The sequence below is a fragment of the Phyllostomus discolor genome, chromosome 2 (assembly GCF_004126475.2).
Source record: "Phyllostomus discolor isolate MPI-MPIP mPhyDis1 chromosome 2, mPhyDis1.pri.v3, whole genome shotgun sequence".
Lineage (NCBI taxonomy): Eukaryota > Metazoa > Chordata > Mammalia > Chiroptera > Phyllostomidae > Phyllostomus > Phyllostomus discolor.
Window position 1 is genome coordinate 177889341 of NC_040904.2, and position 25032 is coordinate 177914372.

Consider the following 25032-nt stretch of genomic DNA (forward strand, 5'->3'; position numbering starts at 1 on the left):
TGCTCCTGAGAAACGACGAGAGTGAGGAGTGAGTGACTAATGACAGGAGCCTGCAGTGATGGGCGTGCTTAAATTACTTGCTTTCACCTAAATTATGGAGGACCTGATTGAGTTGTCATTGGCTGGTAGATCATTAAACAGTATATGAGAGCATAGATCACTATGGTTTTGTGGATAGCTTTGGCGTTCAAAGAATTCTGTCACTGTGATAACATGGCTGGTTCTATTCCCATTTCTGCGAACCATCCAAAAAGATGAAAGCCAGAACTGAACTGATGCTGCATGCTTTCCTAGTCTCACGAAAGGTGGTATTCAGCCATAGCACAGTGAGTTTATTGAAGGGAAGGCTGCTGCGTCTGTTACTTAGAGATCTATCCTTTATATTTGATACTTATTTATCATTTGTGTAATTTATTTATGATGTACTAAATAATTACATATTAATACTAACTAGAAAAATAGTACAAAATTAAGAATAATACAGAAAATTATCACAAAAAATTTTAAAAACATATTTCACTACATTTGTATTTTATCATAGGGAGAGAGAATAAAATAACATGTATTTTTAAGCATAACTGTATAATAATTAAGAAAAATGCTCAGGGGGAAAGGAAGTGGAACTGTGAGTTCAGGGGAAGTGTAAATGTCCACCACTTACAGAAGAGCTTGTTGATATTGTTTAAATGGAAATGATGAGTTTTAAAATGCTAAGGTACATTTCAGATTCCTTTTGGTACATTTAAAACAGTAGCATTATAGCCTTATTTTACAATGTCAATATTTACATTGCATGGGAAATTATATTCTTTCTAGTATCTACAATTATGATGAAAAGTTTTGATATGAATTTTTAAAGATGAGAGAGGTAACATAACTTTTTAATATTCTTCCTGGCTGTGATGTGAGAGAACTGCTTATCAAGGGCTACTACCCAGCCATGGAGAACACAGGGTGGGAAAAAGTAGGTTTACAGTTGTTTGTATAGGAAATAATACAAACCCTGTGTTTCATGTATTTAACAACTGTAAACCTAGTTTTGCTCCACCCTGTATATGATACTGGTCCAACACAATTTCTAAATGATAGACAATATTACATTTTTTGAAATTCTCACCTGAGGACATGTTATTGATTTTTACAGAGAGAGAGACAGACAGACAGACAGACAGACAGACATAGAGAGACCTCAATGTGAGAGAGAAACATCTATCAGTTGCCTCCTGTAAGTGCCCCCACCGGGGATTGAACCCGCAACATTTTGGTGTATGGGATGATGCTCCAACCAACTTAGCCACCTGGCCAGAGTGACAATATTATGTTTCTGACAAATAATTTTTAAAGTTGAAAATCTGTGCTTACAACATCTTGGGGAAATTTTTACAGGAAAGAGCAAATGCATAGGACAATGACAGTCCTAATTCTCAGCTTGCAGAGTAGGAAACATAAAATGCAGGTAACCTCTGACAGTGTGATCGTGGGCTGATGAAGTTAGGTTGAATTCTAAATAAAAAAGGAAAATCCTGTTAGCAAAATGACCTTTAAGAAAGGGTTTCAACAAGCTTTTGTACTAATTGAAAAAAAACCCCATGGTAACACAATTATAAGAGCAAAAGAATCTAAGGGTTGGACACTTATTTAGGGAAAAGTGTTAGAAAAACTATTTGCATTCACAAGGAAAGGAGGGAGGTGTGAAAAGGAGGCGAAGAAATTTGACCTACATAACAATCTATATGAGGAAGTAAAATCGAGAGGCTGTTATTTGATTATAAATATTAGTTCAGGTTTCTAAGGAGAAGGGCAGAGGACTAGAAAAAAGAGATGTGCTTTAGAAAAGACACAGTGATAAATTACATTAACAAAGAAAAATAGAACATGGTGGGAGAGGGGGTTAGTGCGAGATATCTCTACTTAAACAAAAACAGAAGTGGGACTGTAATTTATCTCGGGAAGGACTGAAGATTTAAATTTAGGGGGGAAGAGGTTTAATTTAAACATGTTGATATTATATTTAAACATGTTGATATGATTAAGGCTTTGCTTCATTAATTATGTAATCAAGAAATAGTTAATGAGTGCTTGCTTGGTGCAGGCACTCTGCTGGGTGCCAGGGGGCTGTGTGGGTGGGCAGCAAGATCCCTGTGCACCACTGGTTCGCAGTCTCCTAGGGGAGCCAGAGCACATGCACCTGAATAACAGAGAAGACCCGGCAACATGTAATAAAACAAGGATCCCAGCAGCGGAAAAAAATATTGGGTTGGTCAAAAAGTCCATATGGTTTTTCCCGTAAAATAAAAGAAACATTTTTCATTTTCACCACAAACTTTTTTGATTTGGATTTGTTGAGTATGTCGGCTAATCTCCCACATGGTATAACATTGATTGTCCTCAAAGTCTTGATTTGATTACTGCCAACTTCAGCTGGTCTACCTGACCGTGGAGCATCGTTCTCCAGCCAGAAGCCTCCAGCACGAAACTTCACGATCCTCTTTGGACATGTTCAGTCAGTCACAGCACCTTCTCCATACACTGAGCAAATCTTGTTTTTACCTTTCTTGAAATAATAAACATAATATGCTGAAAATGTCGCTTATTTTCTCCTATCTTCAATTTTAAAATGGCTATAAAAAATCCACCAATTTTGATGTTTTCTAAAAAATACATGCTGATATGACAGCTGTCACAATACAATCTAATAAAATTTTATTTTTGAATGAAGCTAAAGACAACTAAACACTACTAGAGCTCCCTTACAGAAAAACACAAATGAACTTTCTGGCCAACCCAATATTTTCAATTTAAGTAGACAGGAACAAATTCATGTATGAGGGAGAACCCCCCAAAACTGCTATTATCATCTGGAGGTCAGGCCCCTTGTTATACAGGCTTCCCCTAGCAGGTGAGTGTTCTAGGAACCCATCTGTATCAGTGTACCTGCTGGTGTTGTTGTGAGAGGCTCTGTTCAGCTTCAGTGATTTTTTTTTTGAAGACTTTCAACACATTTGCCCATTTCATGATGGGTGATTTATGAGCACAACTGCCAATACCACACTGAGTGTCAAACAGTTTTTGACCAAAAAACGGCATGATCTCCATGCCCCACCCTCCCTATTTGCTGGATCTTGTCCTGAGCGACTTTGTTTTTGTTTCCCTGGATGAAAAAATTCCTCAAAAAGAAACATTTTTTGCTGATGTGGAAGAGGTGAAACAAAAAACCACTGAAGCGCTAAATGGCATCAAAATCAATGAATTCAAAACTGTTTTGAGCGGTAGAAAAAAGTTTCAATGGGTGTATTGCATCAAATGGAGAGTACTTTGAAGGTGACTGTAATTTAAACCTGTAAGTATAAATACATAATTTTTAATAAATAAATTCCATTTTTTGGGTTCTCCCTCGTACTGACTCGGTTTTTCAACAAATGTTTGAGACACTGGAGTGTTGTCCTCAGTGCAGAGGTGGAGCCACGAATGAGACAAGCTCAGACCTTTCTTCATTTAAGGCTTTGCAGTTCTTGGAAGGGCTTCCTGACAGTATATTTCTTAGGAAATTGTGAGAAAAATCAGTAATTGGGGAAATGGGGAAAATTATTGCAGTCTCCTATGAGAATTAAGACGTACTCATCACAGAGACCTTATTACTGGTTTGAAAGAATGCACTTTAGTTAAAAGCATCAGCAGGAAATGCTGATACAGCGAGCTGCAAGTTAAGGCCAACGTTTCCAGAACTGGGACGAGAGCACGTAGGAGAGAACTGTCATGATCTAGTCAGTCCGTCCTGCCATTAGCTGCTGCCGTGTATTAAGTGTGTGTTCCTGGCTCTGTCTGACGCTAATGGAGCTCATCCTTGCAGATAAAATGATGAATAACTTTATACAAATCCTGTGAGTGGTATTCCAAGAAGTAATAAGTTTTGGGAGGAAAATTAAGTTCTTAATTGGCACTTTCCACATGATTCTGTTATGCTTACTCAGAGATCTGAATGTTACATCATTCCAATTCTACTGAATTCACCTATGTTTTTCCACTTTTTGAATATTTAAAGGATACTGTTCTCAGGTTATAACTAACCCCGTGGAGATGAAAACCTGCAGCATGAAGCAGAAATACATGCTGTCCACCTGCATGTATTTTTGAGCCAGTCTTATCGTATTTCCCAGTATCCTACAGTTCAGCTAACATTGTCACAGAATCAAGCCCAAGGGGCTTCAACTTAAATTCTGTCTTTGCTTCCCAGCGCCTGCTCCTGCCTCCTTTCCATTTACTCCATGCTCTCATTCCTCTATGCCTTCCCTTCCAGAAACACTTCGTATGCTTTCTGACTTTTCTTTCCTCTGCCTAGAGTGCTTCTGCATTGCCTCTCTGGCCCAGGATACACATTCCCCTATCATGAGCTTCCTGAAGTCTTCCTAGGCCTGTCCTTTGTTTTAGTGTGTAAGGCCAGCCTTTTCGTGAAGCCTTCCCAGACCCAAATGTCAAAATTAATTCCTTTAGTCTTCCCATGGCAGTGATTTCTCCTCTTTATGAGACAGCAGCTTCCCTGTATCGTATTAATATACTCCTTTGACTCCTCACCAGATGTTAAACTCCTTGAGGTAGGTTATATCCCTCCAGCTTGCATAATACCTGACAGAAAGGAGGCACTTGGAAGATGTTTGTTGACTGGAATACACCGTGCAATTACTGAATATGATCCTATTGACTAATTAAGTGGCAGTGAATGGCTGGTCTAGGCATATAGTAGTTGCTGACAGGACCCTAATTCAACACAAATATAGAGTAGATGTTCAGTGAATGCTTGATGGTTGAAAATTGGCAACAAAGTCTATCCGTGTTAGCACTAACATTTTAACACCCCCTGACCCGCTCCAAGGGACACTGCATTCTTTATATCGGGACTCATCCAGCTGGCATATTCTGCTGCTGCTGTTTCCCAGCAGCACTAACTGGCTGCAATTTGAGAAGCAGGGCTTCAGGTGCCTCTAATGCATTAGTTATGCTCGCCTAGCTTATGATTGCCTCATTCCAGCTTGCTACACCCAATATCAGCTTGCAAGTCTTGCTGTTGTTTGAGTTGGCCCCTTTAGTTGTGCTACAGTGGGTGTCCCTCTGGACCCAGATGCCTGGCCTGATCTCAAGACTTTGTTGCTGGCAAGCTGGGCTCTCTGTTTAACCCTCAGGAGGCCTCACAGTTGATGTTGAGCTCCATGCTCACAGAGGCAGTGGAATACACTGAGCAGATTTGGACTTCACCGGTGAACCATGTGCAATTAATTGTTGCTTTACAGATGGTGACTTTGAGCTGGGCCTTGACACTGAGGTGACACCACATTGTTACTGCCTACCTCCCTTGAGTCATGCAGTCTCCCCGATTTGGCACTCAAATTTGTTATAGATTAACAGGTCAATGAACAGTGTGTGGTCCAAGCAGCCCCATTAGGTAATAGCTTTCAACTTCTGTACTGCTAGTGAAATTATTTGACCATGTCCAGGTGTCTCTTGATTTAAATTGAAGTAGAATTTTTCTCAATATGTGACTTGCTATCAATCTGTGTGCAGGCATATAATTGAATTACTCTTATTTCTATTTTAACTAATAGATATATTAGATTATCTAATAAAGTTAAATTAAAACATAATATATGTAATCCTTAAGGTAAGATGATTTCTGTAATCCACACAGAACATCCTGTCTCAGTGCTAAGAGTGTGACCCCATTTGTCTGCAGGGAAGAGGGAGAAAGAAGGGCACCCGTGTTGGGTGGGCACTTTGTGTGTATCGTCTCGTTAATTATGGGAGTCATATGAGATAGGGGTGTTGCATCCATTTTAAAGGTGATAAAACCGAAGCTCAGACATTAAACATAACAAAGTTGGGTCTCGCTCAGATGGCAAGGGGAGTCTCTGTTCCAGCGCCAGGAGAGTCTAACTCCAGGCATGTGTCATTGCTTCTCCGTAATGACTGCAAGGTGTGCTCATTATGCGAGGATATTTATAGGAACATTTCCCAGGAAACTGTTTTCTGCTATTAATTGTTGGTTGAGTCTCCAATACTGTGACTTCAGGTACTGTGTAATTTGGGAGATACTATTTTCTGTGCCTGGAGTGTTAACCCCGTTCATTTTCCTCTGACCTCCTGTTGATCTTTAAGATCCGGCTCATGTGTGACCTTATCTCTGGAACATTCCTTGAACCGTACTTCATTTTCTTTCTTTACAGTTTTCTTTCTTGAATTTAAAAAAATTAAGAGACCTTCACACACATGTTAAGTAGTGCAATAATACAAAAATGTATAGATAGCCTTCTATTCCTGCCTCTATTCCATTTTGGCCTATTCTTGAATAACACATTTAAAAATATCAAACTTTAAAAAATATAATGACCATATACTCTTTATCTAGAGTCACCAATTTTTCAAAAGTTGCCACATTTATCATTCTTCCTCCTTTTCTTTCTCAACATATAAAAATATTGTTTTTTGAAGCATTTGGGAGCAGGTTGCATAATTCATGCCCCTTTATCCCTTAATAATTTAGTTGTATATCCTGAAACCAAGGCCATTAATCATCATTTCTCTTCAGTCTCCTTAAGTTTGGAACAGCTACTAGTCTTTATGTCTTTCAGTAATATAATATATAGCTTTAAACATAATTAAAATTTATGTTAGAATGTATATAATAAAATGTTATTAATATTATACTTTTTATAACTTTGAAGTCCATAGTATTATATATGCTATATTACACAATTAAAATATAAATATATAATGCATACTACATATTATATTTTATATTATTGTATTATTTAAATGTATAGTATATTAACATTTTAAAATATTAAACACAAATATATTTATGTAATACACAATCTAGAAATATGTAAAGATAAAATATGAAATATAAATATATAATATATGCACATATAGTATATTACCTAAGTACATGTGCCTGTAATATATAATAATGTATTATATACAATATTATATTATGATATATTAGATTATAATGAGTTGTGATATAATTAGTAAATCAAGATATACCATAATATAAGTGAGAAGATATTAAGATATGGTAAATTTTAATGTTATAAAATAATATAGAATTATTATATTTCATACTTTATTAGTAGAAAATACATATTAATTTGTGTACTGTAGTAGAGTGCTCCCCTCCTGGGTTGTCCTGTGATGTCTTACAAGTATATGCAGGTTGTGTGCTCCTGACTGGCAGACTGTGCGAGTGATGTGTCCTTCAGGGTCCCGGACAGAGGCATGCCATGCCCATTTGCCCTTGATTGGTGAGGTTGTTTTATTCCCTCATCAAGATGTAACGCAGTGCAACACATTTTTCCGTTGTATAATTATTATTTTTTAAATTTCCAGCTAATAAGTAATCAGTGAGGAAATGGTTTGGAACCCTGCAAATATCCTGTGCCTCATTAAACTTTCATACCTTCGATTTAGCGTGCTTTGATATTTTGTGATGTTTGTTGATCGAGCCACTCTTGACTGGTGTGAAGAAGCAAGATGGCTGCTTTCCAACTGCACTACTCCCTCCACGTTCATTAACTGGATTTTTAAAGTGAGGACGAGCTGTCCATTCCCTTCCATTTGCTCCCTGTATGTATACAGGAACTTGTACATGTATGCACCCATCCATCCATATATTTATTATCAGTGTGCACTCTCAAGTGTCTTTTTTAATGGTTTATAATTTTTAATGTCCATGTTTATTCTGGTGTTCCAATTATCTTGTATTTGGTCAGTGGCTCATCACTCACTTCTGTGTCCTTTTGACACATACCTGTCATTTTTTGAATACTTTCTTCCTGTCTAACAAGCTTCTCTTTACCTGCCAGCTCAGCCCTGCAGTCTGTGTTCTTGGTAGAGGAAGAATGGCTCTCCATTAGTTAGTTAGAGGGCTCTTTGCTGCTGGTGTGTTTGCTTTCAGGCCCTTTCAGTGGCAGAGCGAAGAAATATACCCATGCACATACACTCACACACAGCAGTGATGACCCAAAGATCACTCATTCACACTCATTCCCATTCTTGGCAGAGTTGTCGATCCCTCAGCTCATTTTCCCAGTGCTGGGTGAGTGCCCTCGGCTCCATTCACGCTCCAGGGCCCGAAGACTAGCACAATGTCTTGCACTCATTGATCAAAAAGCATTTTTGAATAAACCAATAAATGAATAAACTACGATGCCGTGAGTTAACTTTCTATAGAAGAAAGGTTAAAAATGAAGTTAAACGTGGAAATCCTGGCCCTTCCTTCCTCTTTTGCTCCTCCTATAAACATATTATTAAATATATGTGATAACCAGAGGTGGTTAGTCATGTATTGGAATTTGAAGAACGGCGTGTTCCCCACTTTATTATATCCTACATAAAGCCAATAAATTTCTGTAATGGTTTTCTGGAAGTAATTTTCTGAGGTTTTTATTTTGTATTTTTCAAACATTCTAGGTGGCCGGAATCGTCGGCAGAGCGGACGTGTTGGCGTGCCTGCTGTTTCTGTTGGCCTTTCTCTCCTACAATAGGTAGGTAGAGCTAAGAATGTCCTTTTCTGTGATTACAGTCCTGCTGTCTCTGGGGATTTCTGCTGTGTGCGTGCATGCGCGTGTGCAGACGCGGGGCCTCTGCCTGAGAGGAGGGAGGCTTCTTGGCACTGAAATGCTCAGAGAGCTTCCCAGAGATGTGGCACAGGAAGTCCTCTCCTTACCCACTGCTAGGTGTCCACTCTTCCAGCTACATTCCGAACCCCGTTATCATCGCCTTTTGTAGGAACTGCCCTCTCGGTACCAGGAGGATAAGCTCTTGCTCCCTGATTCCTCTTAATTGTAGTTTCTTACTGAGAGTGGATTTTGGAATCTTAGCTCTGAGCCAAAATATATGGGATGTAGCCTTCTCTCTTATTTGCCTATGATTTGTTTGATTTTTCCTTTTCATTTTGGTCCTAATTTTTTTTTTGCTTCCTTATCCTCATTAAAGTAGCTCAGAGCTTAAAACAAGGCTGAATTGAAAGCAGTTTTCTCAACTGTGGTTTTCCAATTTACATATCCTTTCATCAATATACAGCAGCTTCTTGCTTTGGGAGATTGAAATGCAATAAAACAATTTTTTAATTATGTTGCCTCTTTCCCCGCAGTGTGATCAGGTTCTCACCTGAGTGGTGACGTAATTGGATGAAGGAAGGGGCAGGGTGAAAAGAACATGTATGTGGGGGCAAATGGCTGAGGGCACAGCCCTGAGAAAAGGGGCCAGTGAACCATGCTGTCCTCCTTCGTGGAGAGATGCCTGGGTAGGGATTCGTGAACCTTGATCTTTGGGTCAGTTCATTGTTCTACACTCTTACAAAGCCCAGTGACTCTGAGGGACACTGTTCTAAACCAGTGGTTCCCAATATGTGGCAAATCTGCACCTATTTCCAGCAGGAGACATTTGACAATGTCTGGAGACATTTTCACTTGTCACCACTTGATAGACCAAGGATCCTACAATGTATAGGGCAGCCCTTAAAATAAAGAATCTTCTTCCCCACCATGCCAATAGTGCTGAAAGTATGAAACCCTATTGTAAACCAATTTAGACTTTGGATCAAGACTGAAATGAATGGTCTTATGAAGTTTTAGTAAAGTGAAGAGCTTTTTAGTACAGTACCAGTCTTCTATTCCTGGCTCGGTGACCTCCCACAGCATTGCCGCTCATGTGTAAAGGTGTGAAACATCTTAACAGTATAAATCCAAATTCAACAATGGTTTCTTGTTTACTCTGGTGTTAGAACCAGATTGAACTCGTTCTTTTGAGCCCTCTCTGTGTGGTTGATATATGTGGGACATGATTAAGCCTGCAGGGTATCCATATCTCTGTGATAACAGGCCTAGTAGTCCAGGTTTCTAGTGTGCCTGCCATTCCCGCCTTTAGCAACCGAGGTTCTAGACCAGTATGGAAGAAGAGTTCAGGCCTTCTGCAAATTTGGCACATAATTTCATGTGACTGCTCCGAGACATAAGAGTCAGGATAAGACATCACAGCCACAGGAATATTGGCCTTTACTTCAAAGGAGCAGGAGCAGGCGGGTGTGGCGCCACTGAAGACGCAGCCTCTTCCTGCAGGGCTGCTTCCATTTGTGAGATGCAAACAGACCTCACGCTGCTGGAGGGCTCTGGAAAGTCCCTGCTGGAAATCACACTGAGAAAAACCTTTATCTAATAACGTCCTCATGGAACATGAATTTAAAAATACAGAGTAGGCAGAAGAGAAGAAAAAGCTAAAACATCTGTATTTTCATCACAGAGTGAAAAGATGATTATGTTTTGAGGGCTATATGTGTGTATGTTTATATATACTGGTATATCTCTACTGATTTGTTTCGTGAACAAAAGCATATTAAATACCTTCACTAAAATAATAATGATGATAAGCATTTAACATGTAATAAATCACTCATTGAATCCTCCCTCCAACACTGTGGTCCCATCTCACAGATTAGGCAACTGAGGCAGAGAGGCAAAGTAACCTGCCCCATATCACCCTACTAATTAAGTGCAGAGAGATAATTTGAACCCAGGAGACCTGGCTCCAGAGTTCATGCATGTGGCTTCGTGTAACCTGTGTTACTCACTTGAAAGATATTCACTTAAACATGTTTCCATGTCACTAAATTTCTCTATGGTAGCATTTTAAATGGCTTTTTAGTACGCATTTATTATATGCCAGGTTTTATCATGATTTTCATATACCTTAAGTATCCAAATCAATATTAGACACTTCCTTTTCTTCTACCTTTGTGATTTTAAATGATTCTATTCATGAAGAAATCTTTGTTCACCTTCCTACTTAGAATACAATGAAATTGAGGTTAGATCTTATTGTTAAAAGGTGGTGTCTTTTAGATGAGAGAACTCTCGACCATGTCTTTCAGGAGTGTGGACCAGTGCTGTGTTGGGGACTGTTTCCCGTCCACGGCTTCTCCCTTCTTCTTGCTGCTCGGTTTGTTCCTGGGGACCTGTGCCATGCTGGTGAAAGAGACGGGCATCACTGTGTTTGGAGTGTGCTTGGTTTATGACCTCTTCTCCTTGTCCCACAAGCAGGAGAAATCGTAAGTCATTTGAATGTCTTGCTATCAAGCAGTGCATTACAGAGAAGTACCTAAATAAATAGTTTTCAAACTTTCATTAAAATAAGCTATAGCATTTTTGTTGAACACAACTTCACTTTAGACCATAATATAATAAACAAGTCATATTTCATTAAGATGAATATATTACATATGTCCAAACTCTTCATTCATGATTTTATAAAAATCAGTGGGGAGTATAACATTTCTGTGAGCCCCAAATTAGGAATTGAAAAGACCTATGTTTATATTAGCAATATCTTCCAGTTGTAAACCACTGAGAAATTTTGATTCACACGGAGAAGTGATTGCGAGTGGAAACCGTTTGTTAACAGCTTGCCTTGAATTCGTGTGTGAAAATGAGTGTGATCCATCAAAGGGCCCTGCTAAGCTGGAGTCTGCCCTAGAGAGTCCATGTGGTTATCTAAAAGTCTTGGGAATCTCATTTTGAAATGTCACAATGGGCCAGCCTAAACCATACAGGAATACTTACACATCATATTCAAATCAAAGAACAGGTTTATTTAGTAGACCGGTTTCACTTCCAAAATTTAAGGCACATTCATTTTGCCCTGTGGTCTGTAGCTGATAAGAATGACTAAGGCAAGTTCAAACACATAGTGTAATTTTCTCACTCTGTCAAATTTATAATTACTAACAATGTGATGACACACAGATCCCGTTTTTCAGAAAATTTAGTGTTCTTACTTTTGAATGTTTAAAAATGTGTTTATTTTTCTGCCTTGTCTAATGAAGAATCTTACTTTTTAAAAAATCCTGCCTTTTTATTCTATTCCCTATCTCTTTATACTTCTTGACATAAAGATAAGAAGCAGGGCTATTGAGTGGCAACAAGCTGAGATTAATCATTAAATTCTGATCACCTTCCTGCCTAGGTGTACTTGGATATCATTCAAATAGAATTGAGTGCTCTCTCGACTCCCTGTGAGTCTCAGAAGGGTGCGAAAGGAAGGAACCCAGTTACTATGTTGACCTAAGCTCATGCCAAGAAAGCTGGGGACCAGAGAATCTCCCATTGCTTGAATGAGAATGTCTTTCTTCTAGATCCTCTCAGCTGATGGGAATAATTGCATTGCTCACCTTTTTTTTTTTTTTTTTGAGAGCAACCTATCAACCTCTCTTGCTTCCCACTTTCTTCACTTTTTCTTGCATCCTTTTGGCCTCTGCCTCCCAGCTTCTTTCTGCTTTGCCTCACTGACAGCAGACAGATGTGACAACTGACTGCAGATCCTCCCCGTTGGTCTAGCCCAGAGCCATTTTAACCTCGTTATTGAAGCCATGTCTCTCCTATGGTCTTGGGACTCTGTGGCTCAGTGTTGCCTATAGTTCACTCTTCTTCATCCAATTTCTTTCTTTTTTTTTTTAAATCCTCACCAGAGGACATGCTTAATGGTTTTAGGGAGAGGGGAAGGGAAGGAGAGAGAGAGGGAAAGAAATGGTGATGCGAGAGAGAAACATCGATTGGTTGCCTCTGGCATGCACCCCAACCAGGGACTGAACCTGCAGCCTAGGCATGTGCCCCAGCCAGGAGTTGAACCCACTACCCTTTGGTCTATGAGACAGTGTTCCAACCAACTGACCCATACTGGCCAGGGCAAGTCAGGCTGTTTTCAAAGGGGATAATTGTCCCTTTTGTTCCTTTAATACTCTCTTTGACCTCCATCTTAAACTGCTAGAAGTTCTATGGGAGGAATAATATGCTGATAGGTAGCTCAGAAGTTGCAGAGATCATAATCTGTGACTTCTTTTAAGTAATGTAGCTCTCAAAACCAGCAGCTCTGCATAAGCAGAGCCATGCATTTTTTTCCTTCATCCTTCTGTCCACCAATTTAACACATACTCATTCTGTACCTGAGAGATAAGATTCCCTCCCTCAAAGAGCATGTGCCCTAGTGAGGGAGATAGACATTTTATAAGCAACTACATGAGTAACTGATTACAGCTGTGAGCGTGGTGAGACAGAGCCCAGAGGATATAACAGGGAGACCTGGCCCGTGATGGTTACTGTCTCTTGAGTTCTGACCATGTGCCAGGCATCACGTGTGCCAGGCTATTTATAGGTATGAAGCTGCACAATGCTCCCAACTGTTGCCCTCATTTGACAGAGGAGAAAATAGAGGCACAGAAAGTAACCTCTCCAGAGTCACCCAGCCGTGAGAGGAGCCAGGATTAGGACCCCTCTCCTTGTGACTCCAGAGTCACAGGGCTGCCCCTGAGCACCTTGGCCTCCATAAAAGTAATACCTCCCTGAACACCTGCTGCTCAGGAATTGGCCTCACATTCGTACCATGAGACCAGCTCAGAGATTCTGAGTGTCCTTATTGGGGGTTATGACCCCTTGGAGAAGCTCACCAAATTATGTCCCCTTTCCCCAGTATAATGTACACACATGGTTTTACTCAAACTCTTAGGGATCTGCCCCCCACTTTATTTGCTCATTTAGAATCACTAGGTTGTTCTAGAGGTCTTTCCTTGTATGACTTGGGCAGTGGGAGAGAGACAGTAACAGAAACAAATGTTGGAAGCACTTTCCTACATGAAGAGTGAATCATTTCTAAATTTGAAGTGGACCACACAAATGGAGTGGGATTTCTTTTATTTGATATCACCTTTAGGAAGAAACAAGTTTTAGTGAAAGAGGAGCTCCTGAAAATTAAATTCCTTTTTCTCTTTATTTTTTAAATATTAGGATATAGTTTCCAACATTCAGAGATTAGCATTCCCTGACCCCAGTCCCTAACCACTTGCTTTGCTTTTCATTTAACATTAGGCATCATTGTTGATACAGTAGCTATAGTTCATTCATTTGAACTGTTGTATGGTATTTGATTATCCCAACTTATTTATCTATTGTTATGCAGTTGGAAAATAGATTATTTTCACATTTTTTGCTTTTGTAAACTAAATTTCAATGGAGTTCCTTGTGCAAATGCATGTGGGACTCTGTGGGACACACCATAGTGGAGTTGCTGGGGCCACCGGTAGGTGCGTGTTCACTGTGTCGTCACATGTCTCGAGACATAGCTCTTGAAGTGATCATAGCAGTGTCTCAGGGCCCCTGTGCTGCACACTCTCACCATCACTTGGTAGTGTCAGACTTTTTATGTTTTGCCCATCCAGTGGTTATGAATTTATACATATATATATAGAGATATCTCTCTCTCTCTCTCTCTATATATATATATCTCAGCGGACTCATGAAAGAAAAGTGTAGTCACAGTACTTGGTGTGGATCAGCTGTGTTTTATAAGACCATAATTATGCAAGTGCTTAATACCACTTCGATCAAATATTATGAGAGAAATGTATTTGGAGAACGAGGAGTGAAGAACAGGGTGTGTGTCGGTGGGGGGGGGGTGACCATGTAAGAGGGACAGAGTCCTAAATTTCTGTATTAGGAAGTCAGTGTACTAAGTCCTAAAATCAAAAATACATTATAATTGTGTTATTGTTAAAATACTATGATTCATATCAGAAACCAGAGCTAAAATGCTTGAGAATGGTGGCTTCCAGGAGCAGGACTTTGGGGTGGGACAGGGGACGGCCATTTCTTGTTGCCAGCCTTGTCATTTGCTTGACTTTGTTTAGGAGCAATGGGGTCATCCATCAGCGCAGCCCACAGCAGCCTGGGAGCCCCCAGCCCGCATCGCTGCCAGCGCACCCTCTCCGGGAGAATGGGAAGCAGCAGCGCTTTCCTCACAGAGGAGCTTGGAGCGGCTGCCACTCCCCATTGCCACCAGAACCCAAGAGCAGTGGCTTCCCAGCATCTCCTCGAGCTGTGTGGTCCATGATGAGGTACTGGGCTGGGCTTGTAGACTGTGTGAGTTTTCACCATCCAGCATCACCCATGTGAGTTGATAGGAGAACTGAAGGCCTGAGTTGGTTCTTTTGACCTCCCCCTCTCTCCTTGTTTCTCTGCCTCCCTCTTCCCTTCCTCCCTCCCTTCTCCCTCCTTCCCTTTCTTCTCTGTATTAGACCAGATAAGAAAGGAGTAGCTAGAAAAAGCCCTGCTATCTGCTGTTGCTTAAAAGCAGGGGGTGAGTGGTGGATCTGTGAAGACTCAATTAAGAATAAACAGGTTTTTTTTTGTTTTCTTGGTGGAAGAACCTTGCATTGGTTTTCTGGGGGAGGAGAGAGCGCTCGCTCCGCCTGCTCTCTCTCCTGCTCTTTGTGTGCGATAGGAATTTATGGCAGCATGAGTACGGGAGAAAGCCGGGGGACTCTGCCTATCTGAGATGTTCTGAGGTTGTGGGAAAATCTTTAAAGCATGGGATTTTCTTTCTTTTAAAATTATTTTGACCTAGCTATGAAAGCTAACATAGATTTATCAGAACAGGTACTCACTAAATTAGATTGCCTCTAAAATAGCACAAGCCATGGGCAAGACAGAATTTAATAAAGATGGAAATTCAATTCATACTGTTAGTACTTTATTACTTCAGATTGCTGTTCTTATTTTTCTGTGCAGTTCTAGAAAACTCCCTCTTTTTCAGGGTCTTTGTTTCCCACTATTCCCACCTTCTCCTGTATTTCTTTTGCATCTTGCTCCATTTGTTCATTAAATATCTATTTTAGATAAAATACCCATTGAGTATGTACCATGTGGCAGGCACTATTCTAGGTACCAGGAACATCGTGGTGAATAAGGAAGACGAGGTCTTTGCTCTTGTGAAGCTTCCTTTCTAGTAGGAGAAGACAGAGCTGAATAAGCAACAATGAATGAACAATGTGATGGAGAGGGATGAGGGGGCCTGGCCAGGGCAAATTTGCATTGGTTGGTCACAGAAGGCCCCCTGCATCCTCCTGAGTGAGAGGAAGAGTTAGCCCTGCAAAACCCTCTGGCCAGAGGGTTTCCAGACTTGGGGTAATGAGCAAGTGGGGATTGGAAAGGCAAGGTCATGGGTTGGGCAGGGCCCAGGAATGAAGGGTGGTGGTAGCCACCGAAGCAAGTTTTAATTTTAATCGTAGTGGAATGGAAAGACTTTGGAGTTGTTGTTTTTTTAATCTTAATATGGTGAGAAATGATTACATTAAACATTCTGGCTTCGTCTTGGCATATGATGTTGGGGATAAGAATAAAACAGGGGAGGGGTTAAGAGGTTTTCTACAGACTGAGGGAGAAAGAAGGCTGTTGGCTGAGGGCGACTGAGACTGGGGTGAATAGATGTGGTGGACGTGGGATATCTTCTGGATACAGATCCACCATGACTTGCTGATGTTTGGGGTGAAGGGAAGGAAGGAAACAAGGACTTGGGGGTTTGGGGCTTAAACAGTTGGGTGGATGGTGGTGTCAGTTCCTGAGATGGAAAGTCAAGGGGAGAAATAAGTTTTCTGAGGGCTGGGGGTAAGATAAAATCATAGTAGTATATGAAGTTCTTTAGAAAGAAGGGGATAAACAGTCAAAACATTGGGGAAATCTTGACTTTGATGGGGGAGCATGGAGGAGAGGAAGATAAACATTTGGGGAAATTATAAGTTGTTTTTAAGGGAGCAAAGGAGGAGCAAAGAGAGGAGTTAATAGAGAGTTGTAGACTTTCAAGGCAGAACAAAGTCAGGCAGGAATGGCTGTGATTCCCTGAGGGCAGGGGCTGCGTTCCTGTTCGCGCATGTCTCCATCTCCAGTTCCCCTCACAGTGTCTGGCTGATAGTTGCACGAATATTTGTTAAATGACTAAATTAATGAGGTGATGGTGAAAAGTATTGGAATTAAGCATGCATAGAATAGATTCAGTAAATTTGGCCATGAAAGAATGGAGAAAAAGGATGGAAACTGGAGGGGGGTTAGGTTTCCGCTTTTATTTTTATTTTAAATTTGACAGACAGGGGTCTATATGTGGTCGACTTGTGCAGAGTAGAGATGAAAGGTGCTGGAGCAGAAAGGAACATGATGAAATATGAATACCAGTGGTGTGCTGGTGAATGTTTAATAACTGGCTTCCAAGGCAGCGCAGTCCTGACTTGTGTTTGCCAGTTCCCATGTGAACCACTCCTTTGTAGTTTATTTCAGCTACAAACATGACATCATGGAGTGTGGCATTGGGGGAGCCGTGCTGGAGCCCACCATTGTGCAGTGTTTCCACTGCCTGGTAGACGGCAGACGTAAACAACCTCATGAGCACAGATAGCAGTAAAGTGGCATAAACTAGTAGGCAGTGATGAAGTCTGAGTATTGATCGCCTGTGTTTTTAATAATATTAACTTTAAGTTAATATAATTTAATTTTCAGCCTTGGCTGGTGTGGCTCAGTGGATTGAGTGCCAGCCTGTGACTCAAAAAGTCTCTGGTTCAATTCCCAGTCAGGGCACATACCTGGGTTGTGGGCCAGGTCCCCAGTTCGGGGCATGCAAGAGGCAGCTGATCAATGTGTCTCTCACACATGCATGTTTCTCTCCTTCTCTTTCTCCCTTCCTTCCATTATCTCTAAAAAGAAATAAGTAAAACATTTAAAAATATATAATTTAATTTTCAGTGATGGCTATAATTAATAACTGGCTTGCAAAATACCTAAAAACGTAATAGTCATTTCTTGCAAGCCAGTAAGTCAGCCATCACACACCAGTGAAGAAGATCCTTCCAGAGGAGGAAGAATGTTTTGTATCCGTTATTCATCTACTGGTTACCAGGACTGGGCTAGTATTTCCCATGCAGCATCCTATGCAACCATCATAGTAATGCATTTAATGTAGATATTTTAGTTCCGATTACCAGGAGGAAATGGGAGATCTAGAGGTTAAAATACCTTGTCCACATTTACATAGTAAGTGGGAAAGTCAGGGTTGGAACTCAAGCTGTGTGACCCTGTGCTTTGCCCATTTCCTGGACTCGGAAATCCATAGTCCTGGGCAAGGGTTTCGCTCTGGGGATGAGGAGGACACTGGCATCATTCTCTGGGGAGCTGGCCTCCCCATTGAAGTATCGGGGGTAGACAGATTCATGTAGCCATCCTAGCATTCAAAATTAGGCACTTCTTGACTTGCTTTAACATATGGTATTGGCGCTAATACATTTAATTAGATGACATGCTTTAGTAGGTAATGTTTTATTCTTTTTCCACCCTGAGCCCCAGGCTATTTTAGAAAAAAAAATGATGCCTGGAGAGCAATACACAGCACAGCTGGAACTGGGTCAGAGTCTTGCTAAGTTAACCTGTTTGTAGGCAGGAGGACCATTATCCCTCCTTGAGAAGGAAAATTGTCAGATATTTTCCCTTTTTGGAAAGAAACTGGGTCATATATTGGAGTATAAATTTAATTGGTATTAAAATTAATTTTGAAAGCTATGCTTGTTTTGTCAGAAGGTGATCAGGTAAAGCAAATAAAAGTTCAAAAAGGCAATGTTATCTTACTTCTTAAGATCTCCACAGGCAGTGGTTAAATCACGCCTCATTCGCTTACTTGATCCTGGGCAAGTTATTTTATCTCTAGGGGCCTCAATTTTCTCACCCAAGAAGAGGGGAGTAATAGTGGTAGCTTACTCTCAGATTGACAGTAGTAGTGGTACCTTACTGTCAGATTGGCAGTCAGGACTGAAGGCTCTAGCACTTGAAATAATCCTGTAGGTAGGTGCCCGGCACAGAGTGGCTGTCCAGTGCATGGTAGCCAGAAGCATCATTATTGGCTGTTTAGTGTTATGACTGGTACCATTTCTGCATGGGTGTCTTAACACCAGGCTGCATTGTGAAAATGGTACATCCTCAGTGTGTAGGCAGGGAGTGAGTTTGTGTGGGATGGGTTTTTTTGGGGGGGATTGAACTTCAAGATTATTTGCTATTATGTATTTGCATTGCATGGATGGCATTAGACTGACAAAACGTTAGCCAGATACCATCAGGTAAAATGTTTTCAGAAGTTACCATACATAGGGAAAAATCCCACCCCAGGGAACAATCCTACTGCAAGTCATTTAGTTGCCCGTTTTCTGGTGTGACTTAAGTGATTGGCATGTAGGTAGAAAGTGCAATGAAAAACCCAGGACTTACGGTATATGCTCTGGAATTTGATGAAATTTCAGTTGACACTATCTTTTACTCAGTTACTCCATGTGAAATGAGAAATGTCTTGTATGTAAACATTCCTTCTCCCTACCTTCTTCATTAAATCAAAATCATTCAAACAAGTGCCACTTCCTCTTGTACATTAGAAAGCTCAGTGAGCTCTGCATGAAATCATACCTTCAGAACTCATGTATATGGATATGCCTGTGTATCTAGAGTCTTTTTTCTCATGTATACTTCATTGATTTAATATTTAAATAACAGTGATCATAATAGACATAGAAGAGAGCTCTTGCCTCAAATTCTTGCTCATTTCCTTTCTTTTCTGCTATTCCATGGGGTCTGTCATGAACCATTCATTCAACTATATTTGCTGAGCACCTACTATGTTCCAGGCACCATTTTTGGCAGAGAAGTAAACAAAGCCCTACCCTCATTGAACTTAGCTGGATGACAGTTGTGGTATTTTTACTTAAAATGGGCTCACGTTTGTGGGTGAGACAGTGGTTCAATTTTTCACTTTGGTGCGTATTAAAAGTTTTTCTTGTAAATACCTTGGATGTAGGCATGCAAATCCAGAAACTAAGACAGGTTTAGGACCAGAGAACAACTTGACATGAAAGGGAACCTGTGAGGTGATGAGAGTCAGGAGACTTAGGGAGGCATTTAAACATTTTGACTTTGCTGATGGAGTGGGTAACTGATATTTTAGGTGCTTTATTTCTGTCAACCTCATATTACACTCCTTTTCCTCAAAGTAAGCAATGCTGTGCGGACTGAACTCCTGAAGTGGGATTTTGAACTTTTATTTCACACATAGGATCCTATGAGTGGGGCAAATGTGTTTCGGATCGTTATTAGTCACCTCATATCACCTCATATGAGAGAAATTAGTGAGCAAGTAAAGTGAGACTTGCAGGTGACAGAAAAAAACCTGTGTTGAAAGCCTGTATTACTGATGAATGACTGGGTTGTCCTGTTCCCAGCCCCCGCCCCCCATTTCACACACCTTTTCTGTTGACTGATCTCACATGTACCATTTTCAGTCTCAGCTGCCGCTTTCAAGAGGTGTAGAGTTAATGTAAGCCTATCCAACAGTTAAAAGTGAAGTTTGTGAGTTCACGTTAATAAATCCCCTCCCCTACTTAAAATTCAATGCAGGTGTAAACCTCAGTGATAAATCCACATTAAGAACAGAAACCACCTTCATTAAGTTAAAACGTTATTTAAAAAAAATAAACTGTGTCAGTAAGAATGAGCAGGCTTCTTAATTATGAATTGTATTCATTGGGATAGTGTCATTAATGTGACTTTAATGTTCTTTGGTGGGTTGATTTACCCAAGCTGGTTTCCCAACTTCCTTTTTAGTAGCTCTTTGTAAATATAGAGCTTACCAGAAAGGTGTTCCCTTTTTGTTGATGGAAGATTTGAGAGTTTTTTTTATTTCCTCTTACTATTTACTAACAATTAGCTGAGAGTGATGTTATTCTTCCTGAACCAATTTTGGCCCTAAAGTGAAACTCTGAGGTAATTAAAGTTAGGGGACTTGGAGAAGCATGTAAATATTTTGAGCTTCACTGACTAGAGTGGTAAAGCAGGAGCTACCTTGATGAGTTTATCTGAGAGCTTATTGAAATCTGCTTTGGTTCTTGAACTAAACTCAACACTGAAATGGACCATTTCAATAAAATGTTCCTTGGCTTCTTTCAGAATTTAGCACTAAAAGCTTCCAAATAAATCACATGTAAGTAGGCAACATTTCTTTTAATTTATGGATAGCAGTTGGTAGAATTCCTAACTGCTGACAGCCCTTGGTTCATTCTGCTTAATCTTGAGTGGGTAGCAGTTCTTGGCACTCTTGGATCCCCTGTGAATTTCAGTCGGTGGATGATAAGTTCTTTGCTTTCTCAGTGTGGAGCAATCAGGCTCAGGCATCTGCTTTCCAACCAGATGCACATATGTTGAAAGAGAAAACTCTCAGAATGAAGGCATTTCTGGTTGGCATGAAGTTTTGTCACTGCTACAGTAGCTGCTTAGAAGATCCCAGTCCCATGCTTCTTCATCAGCTCAGCAGCCACCCTGTGGGATACTCTGCCTCTGTCCTGTGTGGTTAAGAGGCTGGGAAACTTCAGGGCCAGCAAGCATCTCTCCCTTCTTTTGCGGAGTACAGCTAGGGTGCTTAGGGCGTTGTAGGGAGTTTGCTGCAGATTTCTTCACTCTTTTAGTTAGTGCCGCTGTCATCCAGATTAATGTTTTTGTTTCTTCCTTTTTTCTAAGATAGGCTGCTGAGAGGTTGTGGAGTGATTGTAATAAAAGAAATATTCATTCCTCTTACCATTGCCAACACTCAGGGTATATATAATTAATTTTTTCACAAGAACATTATTCTATGCCAGGCAGTAGATCATGGTGGTTTCAGATATATTGGTGGTATTTTCAGTTTGTTGCTTTGAAAATTGTCTGACACACATTTTGATCTGGTACTGTTTTGTAGATTGAATCTTAAAATGTACATGCTTGAAAATAATATTTTTTTTTCAATTCAAGAAGAGTTTGGAGGGACCTTTAGTCCAGCAGAAGGAAAAAAGAATCATGGAAATACAAATGATTTGACAGTTCTCTTATAGTTCAGAAGCAAGCATCATGGTCTTGATTTTCACCAACAATCGTCATTTTGGGTACTTCTGTAGCTCCTGTGGAGTGGGCACTTATCAGCAGCCAGGAATCATGTCACAGGTTGTACATACACCTTACAGTTTTAATTCTTGCAAAAATCTATGAGGTAGACATTCACACAGTGCATAGACTCATAGAGACTAGCTAATTCTGCTCTACCACTTACCAGGTATATATGCTCTATGGTAAATTACTTCAATTTTCTGTGTCTCAGTTTCCACAGGAGTGGGTGGCAAGTAATACTAGTACCTACTCCATAAGGTATTTTGAGGAACAAATGAGTTACTACACAGAAAAAGCTTAATATAGCTTTTACTGGTAGCTTTTTAGAAATGGTAGTACTATGATTTAGCCTCCCCCACCACTATGCTTATTCTATGCCAGAGTCACTGTGGAAGAATTATTGTTCAGACATCTTTTTATAGCATTCACCTTTTCTTGGCTGTATTTATGAAAGGAAATGGTATAGTCTTGATATGATTTGTTGTGATACTTTGTTATTTTCTCTCTTTTCACAAGCCTACAATATTCTAAAGGGAAATGACTGTAAAAGAAAAACATTCTTGTAGCGATGATGAAAAGTTCAGTGGTGTTTGAAGATAATGGAATGCCTGTGTTAACACTTATTCTGATGTGGTGAATGCCACCCTCATTTATAAGTTATTGCAAAAGACATGCTTAGTTTCTGAGGATAACAGTTAACTTTTTAACTAAAAATATTTGATATATTTAGAATTAGTATTGAAGAAAACATCACTTTAATAAACAGATCATTAGGTTGAAAATCAAATAAAACCTTAATTTACTAGTTTTATAAGTAAATGACCTTATACCCATATAGGAAGATGCATTTCATGTAGATTTATAAATTTTTAATGCTATTCATATTATCCAAACTGTGATCTTTATTACTTTATATATAACCTGGAAAGTGCATATTGATTTTGAAATCACCCTAGGCAGCAGTCTGCATGAGAAGTCTGGCATTAAAGATTTGCTCTTAATGATTTAACCTCTAAACGTGTTGGTGAAGTCTTTGAAGGGAACATAAGTGTGGATTTTTAGGAGATGAGGGTAATTACTATATCATAATTCAGAGAATTACTAAACAACTGAAGCCAAACAACCAGCCAGAGTTGGGTGGAGGGAGTAGTGTTTGTGTCTCCTTTAGAGAGCCAGACGCGCCCTCAGTAACCACAGAGTTTCAGCTTTCCAGTGCTAGAGCATTTAGCTCCTGACAGTTGAGTCTTTGTCTTGGATTGCTTTTGTGCTCTGTATCTAGCTCCCTTAAGTAAATTTTCTTTGTGACAGTGAAAGAAATGTGACTTTGTGAAAGGATTTATGATCCATGCTACATTTGCAATGAAAAAAGTTTTGATTAAAAAAGCTTGTCTATTTAATTATACAATGCACTTTTGGTTTTCATGCAGTCAGTGAGAGACTGCATGTATCCTTAGTAAAGTTTGTTTACCTCTTCTTGATAGCACAGCATTTACAGCTACAGCGGATGGGACAGGTAAAGCTTTCATAGTAAGTTGGAATTGGGTGTCAGTCTCCAGATATTTTTAAGTAGAAAATAGAGGTGTGATCATAGTTAATGACCAAGACAATATGATGTCTTGAAAATTACAACTTTCGTCATTGTCCCTCATTACTGTTTATGGAGAATTTGAGCAATGTAGTATTGCCAATTGTGTTTTTCATTAAGTGAAGAGCTGTTTCCTGGGTTGGGCTGCATGTAGTAAAACGAGAGGCAGCATGGGGTAATGGGAGGAGCCATGGCCTGGTTGGTGGGAAAGCTGCATTCTGCTTTGATGTGATTTGCTCTGGGACTTGGGCCAGTTATTTTACTTCCCTGGGTTTCTGTTTTCTTTAAGGGAGGCATGTTAGGGTGGTCTCCTGTCATTTGATACCCTTTCTATGGTCTGTTTCGGTCAAATTCTTATAAAATGGTGACGTCACTTTTCCTCTTGTCTTTCGATTACTGTGTTCCTTTGGCATGCGTGTTGTTGGGAGCTGTGGGTTGACCCTAAAATGAGACACCAAAACGGGAGGCTCTTACAGCGACTAAATAGATTGTACAGGAAATGTCGCTAATGTGCATTATGTTATTTTCTCTTTTCCTTTTCCAACCTGGATTCTTGACTACCTACCTAAGTCTTTGGTATATAACTCAAATGTATTGATGGAAAATGGCGAGGCTAAAAAAGATTAAATTTTGCCTCACACATGTTTTGCCTCCATCCATCATGGATGTAATTAACACTGTCCATTTGCAAACTGATTCCTGTTGGCTCTTCAGAGACAGCTTGTTGATTCATTTGATTAATAAATATTTATTAAACACTTACTACATACAGATATTTTAGGGATCAGTTCTTGCAAAGAACAAAAACTTTTTAAACTTGTTTAAACAAATTGGGGTGCATACTGAAAGGATACACAGCACCCCTAGACTCTAAGAGCACCCCATCCTGAGTGCTGAGCCTGGTTTCAGGACACAGATAGTGGCGAAGTTAGAACATTTATTATTTTACCTCTTTGGGGCTCCGTGGACTCTTTTTATTTTTTTAAACAAATCTATATTGTTTTCCTTTTTTCTCTTTTTAAAGAATGACTTTGCTTAATTTGGTGAGTAAAGGGCTGCCTGCACTTTCATCTGAAATCTCTGTAAGAGATGGACCATGTCCTGACTCCAGATTCTCAGAAAAAGAGTCTCTGACTGACCCAGTGTGCGTTACCCTACATCCCGGCGGGGAGTCCTACAATGAGAGATGTGTGAGCACTGAGTTATGGGAGGCACATATTTTAGCTAGTCCAGAAGTTTGGCTCAAGTGGAGTCTTAATAGATGAGACAATGAGCTGAAGAAAGGTAGGGCTGTCTTCCAGGCAGAAAGCACAGCCTGAAGGAGGACACAGAGCCATGCACCTGCAGAATGTGAGTGTGTGTTTGTCTGACTACAGGCGACTCGGGATCTGAGTAGTGGGAGACCAGGCAGGGAAGGCAGGCGGGAGCCCTGTCAGTAGGAACTTGGAAGGGATACTACCGGGCTTTGATTCCTCCATGCGGTGTCATGCTCAAAATGGTTTTAGGAGAATCTGATCATAAACCCAGATGGAACATATTATCTAAGTGTGAAGATTAAAAAAAAAACAATCCATTTGATATTAATAATTATCCTTTTGAGACTGAAAAAGCAGTAGTTCCAAGGTTGTTCCCATAATTAAT

At 40.1% G+C, this 25032-nt stretch overlaps 1 protein-coding gene across 2 annotated transcripts in view; it reads left to right on the forward strand.

Moving 5' to 3' along the window:
- TMTC1 (transmembrane O-mannosyltransferase targeting cadherins 1) overlaps positions 1–25032 on the forward strand; it is a 234511-nt gene that overhangs the window by 20348 nt on the left and 189131 nt on the right. The window contains exons 3-5 of one of the 2 annotated variants that reach the window (XM_036019208.1): positions 8461–8534; positions 10919–11095; positions 14723–14983. In XM_036019208.1, the coding sequence (XP_035875101.1) occupies positions 8461–8534; positions 10919–11095; positions 14723–14983 (512 nt within the window). The remainder of the gene's footprint in view (positions 1–8460; positions 8535–10918; positions 11096–14722; positions 14984–25032) is intronic. The other variant, XM_028533351.2, reaches the window with a different exon arrangement.